This window comes from Thamnophis elegans, chromosome Z, assembly GCF_009769535.1.
Source record: "Thamnophis elegans isolate rThaEle1 chromosome Z, rThaEle1.pri, whole genome shotgun sequence".
Classification (NCBI taxonomy): Eukaryota; Metazoa; Chordata; class Lepidosauria; order Squamata; family Colubridae; genus Thamnophis; species Thamnophis elegans.
Genome location: NC_045558.1, coordinates 91,101,907 through 91,116,073, shown reverse-complemented (window position 1 = coordinate 91,116,073; position 14,167 = coordinate 91,101,907). Strand labels below are relative to the sequence as shown.

Here is a 14,167-nt window from a genome sequence, read left to right as displayed (position 1 = left end):
GAGATTTCTGTTCATTTGCCTGTGCTTCCTCTTTCAACCAAGGGATCAAAAATTGGGAATACTGGTCAAGGGCCTAATGTGAGCATTGTGCTATTGAAATGATCACATAATGGAGGAAGTCTTTCACATTTGCTACTATCAGGTTCTTACCAGAGATTCTAGAAACAAGAGATTGACAACTTGATATGGTAATGACTAATCTCATACCTCAACTTAAAATCAGAGGCCAGAGAATCCCCCTGAGAATGAACAGAGATGCCTTTCCCTCAATACTGAAGTTCCTTACTATGTGTCTCTTCATTTTGGAAGCAATGCATATAGTTAACATAAAAATATCTGCATCCAGTTCTGAGGATTACAAGAAGATTGCCGACAAAAATGAAATATATTCAGAAAGACATTTATAATGACACCAGAAAGTGAGAGATCCAATCAAATCCAGTAAGGCAAATCTGAAGAAGTTATTTGGTATATCTCACCTAAAGAAGAAAATATTTAAAAGCTCATATAGCCAAAGAAACATAATTATCATATGTTGCTCAAGAGAATTGGACCTGTACCAACTATTTCAAATGATAAGAAAAGATTCTGAATAAATATCAGGAGCTAAGTACAGCATTGTACAAGTAGCCTCCCCACTCTAACTTCCAAACAACTCTACATGCCACTCTCATCTCGAGAGATTATCTCAGTTTTCTGAATAGTAAATCTTGAGTTGAACTGTTTTGTTTGTAACTCATAGTTAACAGCAGTGGAGGGCCACAAGTGTTCTTGTGATGCAAGCTGCCTCTGTTCTCTTTTTTCCGCGCCTAGAATACATTTTCCCTGTGATGACCAAAAGAATGATACTTTAAAACTCACAAAAATTGTATTATTTCTAAAATACTATAACTGGTTATTATTGTTTTAATTATCCCAATCTGGAAAAAAGTGGAAAAACCTCAATCTTATAACATGTTTCCAATGTTATATGCTGTTAAATCAATCGCCTCTGGTTTATGGCTTAGCATGTGGGTTAACCCAACTATTATAGTTAACCATTTTTGGCTTAGAAAAGAATTAGTTGATTTTTTAATGGCTTGGGAGCTGCATTTTTAGTTGTTAATATTTCAGGAACATCTAATCACAGAGATGTTTTGCAAATCATGCACTAATATATCAAAATGGGCAGAACTGAAATGTTTTGCCCCTCTATGCAAGTTTCAAATAGATTTCAACTAAAATATGTGATATAAAGCTTAGCAATACCAAAAGATACAAAGGCTGTGCTCTCAAAAATCTATCTTTTGTGAATATATTTCAGCAATATGATATTTGGGAAGCTCACCACTAATTTCCAGACATTTGCAAACCCAGTTCAAGTGTATAATCATGCATGGCCCTTGCAATCTGATTCTCCAATAAAGTTGCAGAAAATGGTTTGGAATGTTTTCATAAATTAGTCATCTACAAATTGAAGGTGTGGTGACAATGAACAAACAAATATGAGCAATGCAGTACTTGCCCCTTCAGAGCTATGTTTTAGGCTGAAAAGTGCTGGATAAGGTCTACAAATACTATAATGAAGCTGCAGCGCTCCGGTTTGGGCTACAAAGGCTTTTTGCAAAGATGGCAAAAGGCTTTGGAAACGGAGGGAAAGCTTCAGACCTTCCATCCATTTGCAAAGCCTTTTGCTGCAGATCTCATCCAGGTCTCCGTTTGCAGTGAGCAGAGGCCTAAAGTACCATTAGAACACAAGAAATCAATAACATGAGATCTCGAGCTACAGATCTTGTAGTACTTTAGGTCTCCATTCTCTGCATACTCACCAAAGACCTGAAGTACCAAAACAGGCGAAGAAAGTAAAAGATCTCTAGATCTTCGTAAGGTGAGTACAGTATCCACAGCCTAGTACCTATGAAAACATGCTGTGTGGAGTGGGTGAGGGGAATAGGCAGGGTGAATGTTGCAGAGGTTCTGCAGTTGTTGGTAAGGGTGAACAACTGCTGTGGTGCTGCAACATTCAGAGTTTCGGGACTAGGTGATGCTTATTGCATAACTTCGAACATTTGCTAAGGGAATGTTCGTAACCCGGGGATTACCTGTAGTTAATTGCAATCATATGCATTCATTGCAATCTGATAGGACAAAAGCAGTGACAGAGTGGTTTTCTTCTACATAGGTAGGAACTTTCAACAAGTGTTCTCTGCTCTCTCTGGGCAGATAGCCTTGTTGCTTACTCTGGTTTGTGGTCCATATAAACATTTTACTGGCATATCAAAAATGTTATCTTGTAAATACAAAAGATTTTTGAGAACAACTATTTTTTGAGAGTGCTGCAGCATGCACTTGGAAACCTAGATGTGCTCTTATCCCCCAAGTGTTGTCTACTCCTGGAATAAACATATACTAATATCTTATTATGAACTGGGAAGAAGGAGGGAGTTCATAGAAGAAAAACTGGTAATCTGCCTCTCTCTAAAAAATTATTTAGGAAGGTCTCACCATTAACCATTTCTCACTGGACAAGCAGGAGAGTTGGAACAGGAAGTAATCTGTAGTAAATATAATATTTATATTAAAGAGCCAGTTTGATGTAATAGTTAAGATACCAGGCTAGAAACTGGGAGACCATGAGTTCCAGTTCCTTCTAAGACACGTGCCAGCTGACCTTAGGCCAGTCACACTCTGAGCCCTAGGAAGAAGGCAAAGCAAACCATTTCTGAAAATTACCAAGAAGACTGCAAAGACTAGTCCGGACAATCACCAGAGGTCAACTCTGATACACACTCACACATATATGCCTAATGTAAGAAGTCAGCAGATAAGAAGACCCTCAATCCAATTCCTGAAGCACTTGGTTTGGTTGGCAACTGTATTTTTAACTCAAAAGTGCATTTTCCTAAGGTTCATCCAAGATCTACAGTTCATAAATTAAATTTTTGGCTGTGGTCCAGCCTTTTAGAGTGGCCAACAACAAATTCTTACTCCCACTTAATTATTTCCTGAATTTTCTCTCTGATAAAAGGCCTAGGTAATTTGAAAAAACAATAAACGTTATACTTTGCTCAAGTCAGAGCATTCAAGTGTTTTAATATGAATATAGATGCATCCCAAAGCTTAGGGTAAAATTGCTACTGTAACTAAAACAATATAATTGATTTATTTTAGCCAACAATATAAAACAGAATTCATCACTATTCTTTTATGGAATAAATTTTGTGCCCTGGAAATATTTAAAAATTAATCCATAAGGTAATTATTAAGCTAATTAATAGTGAGATGAAAATTTCAATAGTCAAAATATTGGTAATTAACATATGCAATGTACTGAACCTAAAGGGCCTACATGTTACTGCAGTCCTTGGGGAAAACTGTATGTCTACGTGGGCTTTGCAATCACATTTACTTTTGGTTGCCAAATGCATAGGACCTCTTTCAATAGAGATAGAGCTATTCCATAAAAGGGTAGAAATCAGCTTGGTTTAACCTTAATGAGTTATGCCTGTGTGGCCCCATGAACAAAAATAAAGATATAGAATTACTTCTAAGCAGTTTCCTTTAAGTTCCTCACCTATCTTACTAAATCTTACTAAACTAGGGCAATTATTTGCATTACTATAGATATACTCTGAGAATGGCTAGGGAAGTACCTTAATTCTCTTCTTCCTGACCAACTATCTAAGCTTTGCTATGTGTTTGTCCTCTGAAATCCAGATGTTATGCCTCACATAGCCAAATTTAGTCATAGTTAGAGCATCCCCATCAATGGAAGTTAATCATTAGATTATTTTTTAAAGACCCAAATCAAATAATCTATCTCCTACTATATTCTGCTAATGACTATTTTCAAAAATTTTAACAAAGTACATTACAAAGGTATCTAGAATCACCTTGCTACATAGACATTAAAAAATGTATACTAATTTATGGAATTTCACATCTTTCCCTATGCTAAATTGTATTTTTGCACATGGGTTGTTGCTGCTGGCTATGTACAATTAAATCCAGTTGAGTTAGGGTTGCCAGCTCTTTATGTTCCTGTAGCTAACTAAGCCTTTTAATTGTAATTTGAGTAGTATTTGTTATAAAAAAACTTAACCTGTTGATTTCTGCCCAGCAAACTCTTGTTGTGACCTAAGAGAACACTGGCCTGTTTCTGTTTTGATTTTCTGTGGCCATTTAAAAATCTTAGCTGATGTCACAGTTTCATTCCAACTTTGTCAATTCTGAAAAGCAACTTTCTAAAGCTAGAGATCAGCTCTATCTGGATCTGGCCCTAAATGAAACTTCTTCCCAGCAACCTTGTCAATCATCTACCAGCACTGCACTAAGCAAGTGGCGGTAGTGCTAGGCCTTGGGATAACAAACTAAAAACCAACCCAGGAAAAACAAGGATTACATCTTGCATTCCCCTCCCAGTACAAAAGGACTCTTACAATCTGCAAGGGGGGAAAAACAAGAAGACAATTGTAGGGATATCTTTTTAGTGGTGTTCCATTCTGTTTCTGATGTGTCTTCCGAATACAATGAAGGAACAGACTGTCCCAACAGCAGGCATCCAAATTTCAGGTTGCAGCTTAGAAGGGGGGAAAATTTCTGCTGTCAGCCATATAAATATTCATCTCCCTTGGAAAGCAAAATACAACAGATTCTCTGGAACTAGAGAAAAAAAGCATCTCTGCAAAAATAGAGCTATTTTTGGTTTATTAAAAAAATATTAAGAACCCATTCTCATCACCTGCAAAAATTAGCTTTAAGCTAATTTGTTAATATTCTTATGTATATATCATTTAGACAGATGGCATTGTTATTTCCATTTTTTTACAAAATAACCAAGGATGATTGACTGTGCAAAATAATCTTATACGCTGCTGTACAAAACAAGCAGTTTGCAGAGCAGAAAAATGACTTTTCTAACCCTATCTTTCAAGTCTCCAAACCACTTCTGTTGGTACAATCCCAAATTGGCTTGGTCCAAAGCTAAGGAAGAGTGAGCTCTTGGCACATTCTGAAACATAAATATATTTATTTGCTTTAATTACAAATTCATATTACATAATTAATTTTTTACAACATACCCTGTGTGATATCCTGCACTGACAATAAACAGTACAACATTCCATCACTTGAGATCACCAAATCTGTTGGACCACAACTCCCAATACTCCAACCAGTATGGTATGTGGTCAGATCCAGGCAAATTAAACAACACTAATTAGATAGTCAGAATTCTTTATGAGTAAATAATTTCAAGGCTTAGGTCATCTTATTTTCTTTATTTTACTGCACGTATTACCCTCTTTGGGTTTCAGAACATATGTTCCTAAATGTGGATTTTTTTGCATTTATTATTTTACTTTGCAATGAAAAAATAAAAATACATTATCAAAGAAAAAAGTATATTTTTAGAAAAGTGAAGTAAATAATTAGTTTTATATATAGTTATCTAATGCAATTATTATTCAACTATATACATATTTAATACATTTGTTTAACCTATTTTATTTTGTATGAAAGAGTCCTATACTTCATTATATTTGTTAAAGTCTAGAATTGTAGACTCATTGCAATCCATTTAATACAAGGAGGCATATATTTATATTTCCAATGACACTATATTTAGTTTTATTTATTTGATTTATCTAGCACCCATATTGTCTAGAATATCTGTATTTTGGCCATAGCAAGGACACAAATAATCTATTTATGTTGTCTAGCTGTCAAATTCCATGTACCAGGTATGCAGTTCAAAAGAATATTATAATCTGAAAATTATAGCTTTTGTCTCACAATTACATTTATATAGTCCACTACTTTCCCCCCAAAATGTAATAAATATAGAATATTGTAAACATGTTTAAAAGAAGCACTATCCTTATTATATCTCAAATGAAACACTGTTGTAGATGATCCTTTAATATAATTGGATTCTATAATAGAGTCCAATAAATTCTAAGTATTTTGAGGTTATAGTTTAAGATATATTGACACTATTGGTATATAAATTAAAATTTTCTCCAGTAATCTAGGCAATATAGGAACCTGTAATTTACTTATTTCACTTATTTCTTAACATCTGCATATCACACTGGTGTATGGATAACAAATATCTATACAAACAATTTGGGTCTTTCTTAAATTTAAAGGATTTAACAAGTTGTTCTCAGGTGTTCAAAATCTGAGAATGCTGCTGGTCAAAAAATGTTGGCAAATATTGTCACTGTAAATAATGCTACTGGATTACATTGGGTAGATATTTGTCTCAACATAGAATATGTTTAAAATTCATTTGTTTAATGAACTACGAACAATATCTCCATTTCCACCTGATTTTTCCATATCATTTTTTATATTTTTATCATATTATTAAAATTGGGTTTCCAATTTAAAGTATATTTAGCAAGAGAAGAAATTTTTTGAATTCCATTGCAAAATTTTCTAACTGTTGCAATAATAATTTTCTGTTTCCAGAGTTTTAATGTTTAGATCCCAATACTGTCCATTGAACTAATGGTGCTACATGTATATATTCCAAAGTAGCCCAGATCTGAAAATTAACACTTATTATTGGCCTCTAGAATTGTTCCCAGAATATAAATTAATCTAGGAAAAATGTTTGGAGGGAACTCACCTTTCCTAAAAAAGGAGTAATGAATCCCATTTTAAATGTGTAACTAAATGTGGAATCATGTCTATTACAGTCAGTATGATAATGGTAAGATGTTAGCCTAGGAGAAACTCGAATTTCAACGTATTCTCAACCACAGAAACATACTAGATGACTTTGGGTCACTCACACTCTTTCTGCCCATTCTACCTTACAGAATTCTTGTCATAAAGCAAAACAGGATGAAACACTATGCAAGGTCACCATGAGCTCTTGCACAAAAAGTGATACATAACTATAATAAATATACTGAGAAATGCATTATTCTGTACTGAGAATTTCATTTATTCTTCTGTATCATTGTATTCAGTCCTATTTCAGAAGATACAGCTAAACATGACTCTAATCTAGGTCATTATTTAGATTCAGCTTAGCACAGTATTAGAACCTGGTTGCTCTAGCCAAGATTAAAGCAAATTATGGCTTAATATAATAAGGGCATTTAACCTCTAAACCTAGAAACTGACTTGAATGATTGACTTTGCCATAGGATGAGGACCTTAAGCAATTACAATTTCTGAGCCCAATTTCTCCATTTTACTCATAGGACTTAACCATCTTTATAGATTTAATGGGGACAATACTTTTGTAATTTCCTGGGTTTGGAGAATTTCTTACATTAAAAGTGTTACATGAATCTTCAAAGTTATCCTAGAGCCTTGCTGTATAGTCTGCCCCAAAGTGGTATGAAATTTTGTCATAATTTCACACTTGTAATTGAGAGTAATTCGGGAAAAATCACAAAAAGAAGCTATACTCTTCAGGTTAAATTCGTTCTGTATGATATGGAAATTTAGTCTGTCCTGATTTATATGCTTCTGATAAGGTATTAAATCCACTATGGAATGGATAGCAGTAAATATACTATTTTTACTTTTTGAAATTTTAATTGTTTAAACCTGGGTATTTCACTTCTTAAAATGTTTGATTCTTGATAACAAGGTTTTGGGTTCACTAGATCATGTGATAAGTTACAGATGCTCCAAATGATAAATGTACTGTATTTTTTGCACTGTAAGATGCTCCGGACCATAAGACACACCTAGCTTTTGGGGAGGAAAACAAGAAAAAAAATCTGCCTCTGCCTCCCAGCATCCATCGGTATTCATCTGGCTAGTGTCCTTGCAGCAAACAGCAAACAGTCTGGTCAGCTTCAGCACATTATTACAGCCTGATTTAGCACGAGCAGCTGATTGGTGGTTGGATCGGCCCCCGGAATACTGCTGATCAGCCGTTCCAGGCTGTGGGGATCGCCGATGCCTATCACTAATGCCTATTGCTGCCTCCACATACCCTGTTTTCAGCCTCTGCGTGCCCCGTTTTTGGCTTCCATGTGTCCTGTTTTTGGCCCATTCTGGGCGGCAGGGATCACCACCACTGCCGCCTGGAACGAGTGGGCCAGAAATGGGACGTGCAGAGGCTGAAAATGGGGTGCATAGAGGCTGAAAACATGGCTCATGAAAGCAAAAAATGGGGTGCGCAGAGGCCAAAAACAGCCAAAGACTGGGGGTTGGTGTGTGGGCAGGGCTTTGGCAACATTTGTTCTATAAGATGCACAGACATTTCCATCCACTTTTTTGGGGGGGAGTGTGTCTTATAGAGCGAAAAATATGGTACTTTAAAATAAAAGTGAAATAGAATATTTATTTTATTTATTGATTACTCAAACATGTACAAGATACCGGATATGCGTATGAATAGGGACATGAACAAAGGAAATGAATACAAATAAATTGACTTACAGGAAAGTTGTGTTGGAGTTACATTTGCATTTTGGGCTGTACAATGTTGTATTATTTGCTTCATCTTTTTTGCAGAGTATTTCACAGTATTTTCAAGATGATTACATTAGAGAGAAATGTTGCATAGCAATAAGGAATCATTCTAGTTTACAGTATGTGTGCAGCAAGCTTATCAAGCAAGGCAGCCTGTGCTGAACTGAAATTAATAAGGAAAATAGCATAGAAACATAGAAAACAGACTGCAGAAAAAGAGCCAATGATCCATGCAGTCTGCCCTGTGAGGATTTTTGTTGTTTTAATATTTTCAATTAATTATATTTTATTTTTAGTTTTTTGCAGTTAGCCAAAAGTTCAGATTGGGTTTCCCATTTTATTTTTTACTTAGCACTTGGATGATAGACATGTTTTTCACCCAAGCATATTTAAACTCAGTTACTGATGACTGATGAACCTACCTCTACTGAGAGTTGGTTCTGACCCTCCCCCTAAACTTTCTGTGAAGTAACACTTTATAATATTATTTTTGAATTTCCCTCCTCCTAGTTTGAGATGTACCTGTGTTTTTTATTTTTGCTAAAACTCTTCAAAAACCCAGTGCCTAAAACTCTTGCTTTCTGCCATTTAAAAATGTAGCATTTTTACATAATTAGCTTAATACAAATACAGTCATGCCAACATGTTTTCACAAGAAAGGATAACATGGCATTTTAAATTTAATCATTTTTCAGGCTTTTTGTCATTCTAAGTTACTTTCAAGAGGTTGGTTCAATTTTCAAAGACTCTATTGTGTTCGGCCCCAACATGTTCAGTTTTTAAAAACTTTTTCTTTACAAAATTATTATGCACCTGGGTCACTTTTTCCATTGCAAAAGCTAACCAAATGTTTGTCCTGTTAAACAATTCCATAATGCGAATAGCAGAAGACAAATCAGGATGGGATGGAAGAGATGAGTTGTTGATCGCAAAGGAAATCCTCTCCCTCTTAAGCAGCCCTTTCAGGTGAGGGTCTGCAAAAGAAGAATTTCTGTACCTCCACTGAGGCAATCAATGCCAGCCTGGGTCCCACCTTCTGCTCAATGGAAGAGGGTTGTAAACCTGTTTTCTTTCGCTGTTGAACTGTATAGAGTAATATGTAGCCCAGAGCGCTCGAAACGGGTGAAACAGAACTGAACATAAATTAGTCTCTGAGCATATACAGAATGCATCTGTTTCCTGATGACCTGAGCCAGCATTAGAAGGGAAGAGCTGGCAGATCGCAAGTTCTGCAGCTTCCTTTTCAGCCGCGGTTCTCCGACCTGCTTTCTTCACAGCCAAAGAGAAAAACTACAGTAATTGGTTAATAAACTCTTTCAACTTTGATCTGTTTGCAACTTGGGCATATCTTCCTCTGGCGAAAGAGGAAGAGTCCAAATCTCAGTCTTTAACCACTAGACTGCAATCCCCTTTCCAGGCCTTCAATTACATCATTTGATTTAGCGAAAGGAGTACCTTTATGCCTTTAAGACGGAACTAGTTTCGAATTTCGGTTTGTTTACAACTTCCTCCACGTAGATCAGTCACCATCATAGGTTAACATAGCTGGGTTTTTTTACACAACTAGTAGTGACCTTCCGCCAGCAAGGGCTTCCTACTCAACTCTCCTGTCCAAATCTTTTTTGCCACTAGATGACATTACTACTCTCCCTAAATTCTTGAATAGTTACTGAAATTCCTCAATCTTAAACGAGTGACTCATTATAAAATCCTCTAAATCTTTAAAGTTACATTGGAACTACTTTGTGGGCACTACCATTTTTTTTCGAGGGGTAAGTTACGAAGCTATTTTCCTTCAACGGTATTATGACAGGTAAAGTGCCTGAGGTGACATTCATTTAAAAATGAGTTCCAGGAGGACTCAAAAAGGCCGATTTAATAAGCGTTAAGATTTCAAGATTCTCGTAAATATTTGGTATATTCCAATTCCCACCTCCTACACCGCCTCCAACTATTCGCCTCTGATTGGTTCATTTAGTATTGAAGGACTCCCATTATAGCCATTGATGTTTTAGTTATTTAGGCAGCCTACCAGAGAGGGCTTCCTTGTTGTCCCAGCCCTCCTTGAATATTGATTGGCTAAACAACAGTCCCTTGCCGCGATTCTGGGAAGGGTAGTCATTGTGTTAAAAGAGAACTGGGCAATCGATCGGAAGGAGAAACCACAAATCCCGAGATACCTTGGGTCCAGGAAAATGAGATGCGGCTGCGCACTGCGTTGAAGGGGCTGGTTCGTTTATATAAGGCGAGGAAACGCGCTAGGAGTAGCAGTTGAGAACTGGCGGCGCTTGAGTAAGGGAGGAAAGCGGTGGAAGGAGGGGTGGGGTTAACTGCAAGGGAGGGGGCGATTCGAACTTTGGGTGTGCGTGGAGGAGCCAACCTTCCCTCAATGAGTTAACTCTTTCCTCTCCGAGGAGAAAGAAACCATCTTTAACTCGTTCGGGACTGGAGAGTTTTTCGTAGCTGAAGCTTGGGACGGAAATATTTTTCAAGTGATTTTTGAAGTCCAGATTGTTGAGAAAAGAAGATCTGTTACACACAGAGACTCTTGGCATTGGAATTGCCTTCAACTTTTTCGTGCCTGAATTGTTAACCCTTGATTGTGTGGATTTGGACATTTAACATTTTTATCACCTACGCTGGAGTGAGAACCCTGCTGCTTAACTCTTCAGTGGCCTTTTGCCTCTCGTATCTTCATTTTATACATACATATATATATAATTATTGTTGCATACCAGGTGTCTCAAGGACATTCTGACACTCTTGCGGTGGCTCGTTCTTTAGCTGGAACTCTCTCTTTTTGGCCTTTAATCTTTTTTATAATTTGAGATGTGCATCTTTTCTACAGTGTGACAAACAGGAGAAGTAGAAACTGGAGGAAAAAAAACGGATGCTACCACACTTCTCGGAAGGTAACGAACATTTAAAGACTGACCAAGACAAGCTTGCCGGTCTTTTTTTATTCCTGAAAAGTTTTAATGTTTGTAACACTCTAGAATTTTAAGAAAGAGGAAGAAAGGCTTCCAGATTAATACTCCTGATAACTATTAAGCAGTAAGAGTTCTGTAAAGGCTTGCAAGTTGAGCTGAAGTGTTTTAAAAAAGTATTTGATTTCTCAGAAATCTTGTGAAGCTGGCAGCCCCAGCACTATCCAGCAAGGCACTGTCCGCTAATTAAATTCTCCCTCCTTCAAGAGAAGAGGGAGTCGTCAACGCCTCGGACTTACTAGCCAACAATCTCCTTCGGGCTGAGGAAATTGTTAAAAGCACCAGCTATGGCTGATGCTGCCTTCTCTGCCAATCTGAGGCAACAACCTAATGGCAAAACACCTTTCCCCCCTTGCAGGGGTGCAGGTGGGGGAGACTCTGGTGGAGGGGGGCCTTTTGTTGGATCTCCACCCACTAACCAGGAACTTCTCCAAGGAAGAGAGATTGCCGATAGGTGGCAGCCAAGAGAGATGGCTAAGCAGCAGGATGGCAGGATGGTCAGTGCTGATGTTGCCTTCCCTGATGCAGAACTCACAGTTCCTGTGGTTGGAGGAAGCCAAAGTCTGGTTGCCCCAGGGATCAATCAGATTGAGGACCAGGCATTTGGTGCAGCTGCAGACACCCAAGATGCAGGGGATGGAGAGCAACCAGACCTACAGGAGCAGGAATACTGTGGGTCTTTTGACCAGAGTTGCAGATCCCAGTCTGGTGGAGAAGAGGAAAAACAGCTGGGCAAAAAGAAACATAGGAGGCGCCCTTCAAAGAAGAAGAAACATTGGAAGCCTTATTACAAACTCAGCTGGGAAGAGAAGAAGAAGTTTGATGAGAAGCAGAGTCAACGAGCTTCCAGGATGCGGGCAGAAATGTTTGCTAAAGGACAGCCTGTTGCACCATACAACACCACACAGTTTTTGATGGAGGATCATGATCAAAAAGAACCGGATTTGAAGACAAGCCTTTATCCCAAAAGATCTGCCACCAAGTCAGATGAAACCAGTGAGGAAGAGTTTGTGGAAGAAGAGGATGGGGGTAGTGATGGGATGGGAGGGGATGGTACTGAATTCCTTCAGAAAGATTTTTCAGAGACATATGAGAGATATCATGTAGAGAGTCTGCAGAATATGAGCAAACAGGAATTGATCAAGGAATATTTGGAGTTGGAGAAGTGTCTTTCCAAGATGGAGGAGGAGAACAACCGCCTACAGATGGAGAACAAGAAATTTTCAGGGGACTCAACAGAGGACCCCAGGGTAAGTCAGTTAGTAGAGGAACTGGACAAGTTGAGAGCTGAGAACCAGAAACTCTTGAAAGAAAAGGAACCTGGCAGAGAACAAGAGAACAATTTCTCTAAACTGGGAGAATAAAACTGAACATTTTCTGAGGACATGTGGAATTGGACAGAAACCATCCCAAGATGCTGTATTCATATTTTGGGAGTACATGTGTGTGTGTGTGTACACACACACACACACACACACACACACACACACACACACAAACAGGACTTTATGTGATCTAATCAGAATAAATTCACAATCTTACACTGGTTTTGAAGATAGTTCTAATATAGTGCGTGCTCTTTTTTTAATTATGTGTAATCAAGGGGTTTGGGATTTGTTTTTTAAAATAAAGAACACAGAACATCCAGCATTCCTAGGAAAATTTCTAAAAGTTCATCGGACTCATACAGAAACAGAATTTGTGATCCTTGTAAAGGAGAGACATTGGTGAAGAGGGATGGGGCACGGGAAGGGACATGTAAAATAGTCACATTCTGGAAAAAACGCTATCCTGATTCATGAAGAGAGTTTAAATAAAGTGAAGGTCATGTCAGCATAATTATTCTGGTGTGATTTCTAGAAAAATAATTCAAAATATTTTCTTTTGGCAGAGAATATTGTGAATAATTTTTCCAGGCAGCATTTAGATATTGCTTTAAAAAAATATGAATTGGAAAGAATGAATTGTTTTAAGCCTTTGTGTGGTTTTTCTAATAGAAGACCAAAGAGAAACATCACAGTCATCCAAAGTTACTTTATTTACTAGAGCATTCTTTATATGTTTTATAATTATGGGGCGGGCAGGGGGTAAATTGCCAAAGCAAGTTACTTTATTTAGCTGCTCTTTTTGGCTCCACACCAAACCTGCATGGTAAGTCTCTGTTCCCATCTTTATACTTTGGAGTCAGAGGATGGGCAGGTATGACCTGCCCAAGGCAGTAGAGGTGGAGCATTCAAATCCTGTTGCACAACTGCTGTTTTCTATAACTGAAAATGTTGCATAGGGATATTGCTATTTATCCACAAACACTTTTGCTGCTTTAATAAGTAATTATTAGATAATGTTTGAGAAGGAAATGGCAAATCGCCTTTCTCAAGTTCAGGCCTTAGTTTGGATAGGATGAGATGACTTAGTTGTGCTAATTTAGATCAATAGCAAAAAAGAAGTTTTCCAATGGCCAGCCCAGTTAGTAGTATGCAATGACTTTTGTGTGTGTTTATTTTGTTGGCTAAATTGATATAGTCACCTATCTTACAAAGCAAGTTTTGCCAGATATTCTGCCCTTAGTTTAGTAGCCTAGCTCACTTTCTTCAACTATATGGACAGTTTATCTATATGGGAAGCCTAATCCCCCCCCTCCCATGATGATAATGCAAACATAAAGAGGATCATGTGTACTTGCAGACATTATGAAAACTACTGCTATGATCCTATGCATCAGGTAGCCTAGTTCATAATCTTAAAAGAATCATTTT

General features: G+C 37.4%; 1 protein-coding gene across 1 annotated transcript; it reads left to right on the top strand.

Annotated features, from left to right (window-relative positions):
* The first annotated feature begins 10,694 nt into the window (after positions 1 to 10,694).
* Positions 10,695 to 13,247, top strand: HEXIM1 (HEXIM P-TEFb complex subunit 1). Its single transcript, XM_032237236.1, has one exon. It carries the CDS (start codon positions 11,699 to 11,701, stop codon positions 12,773 to 12,775), a length of 1,077 nt encoding a protein of 358 aa, XP_032093127.1. The 5' UTR covers positions 10,695 to 11,698; the 3' UTR covers positions 12,776 to 13,247.
* Positions 13,248 to 14,167: the final 920 nt, after the last annotated feature.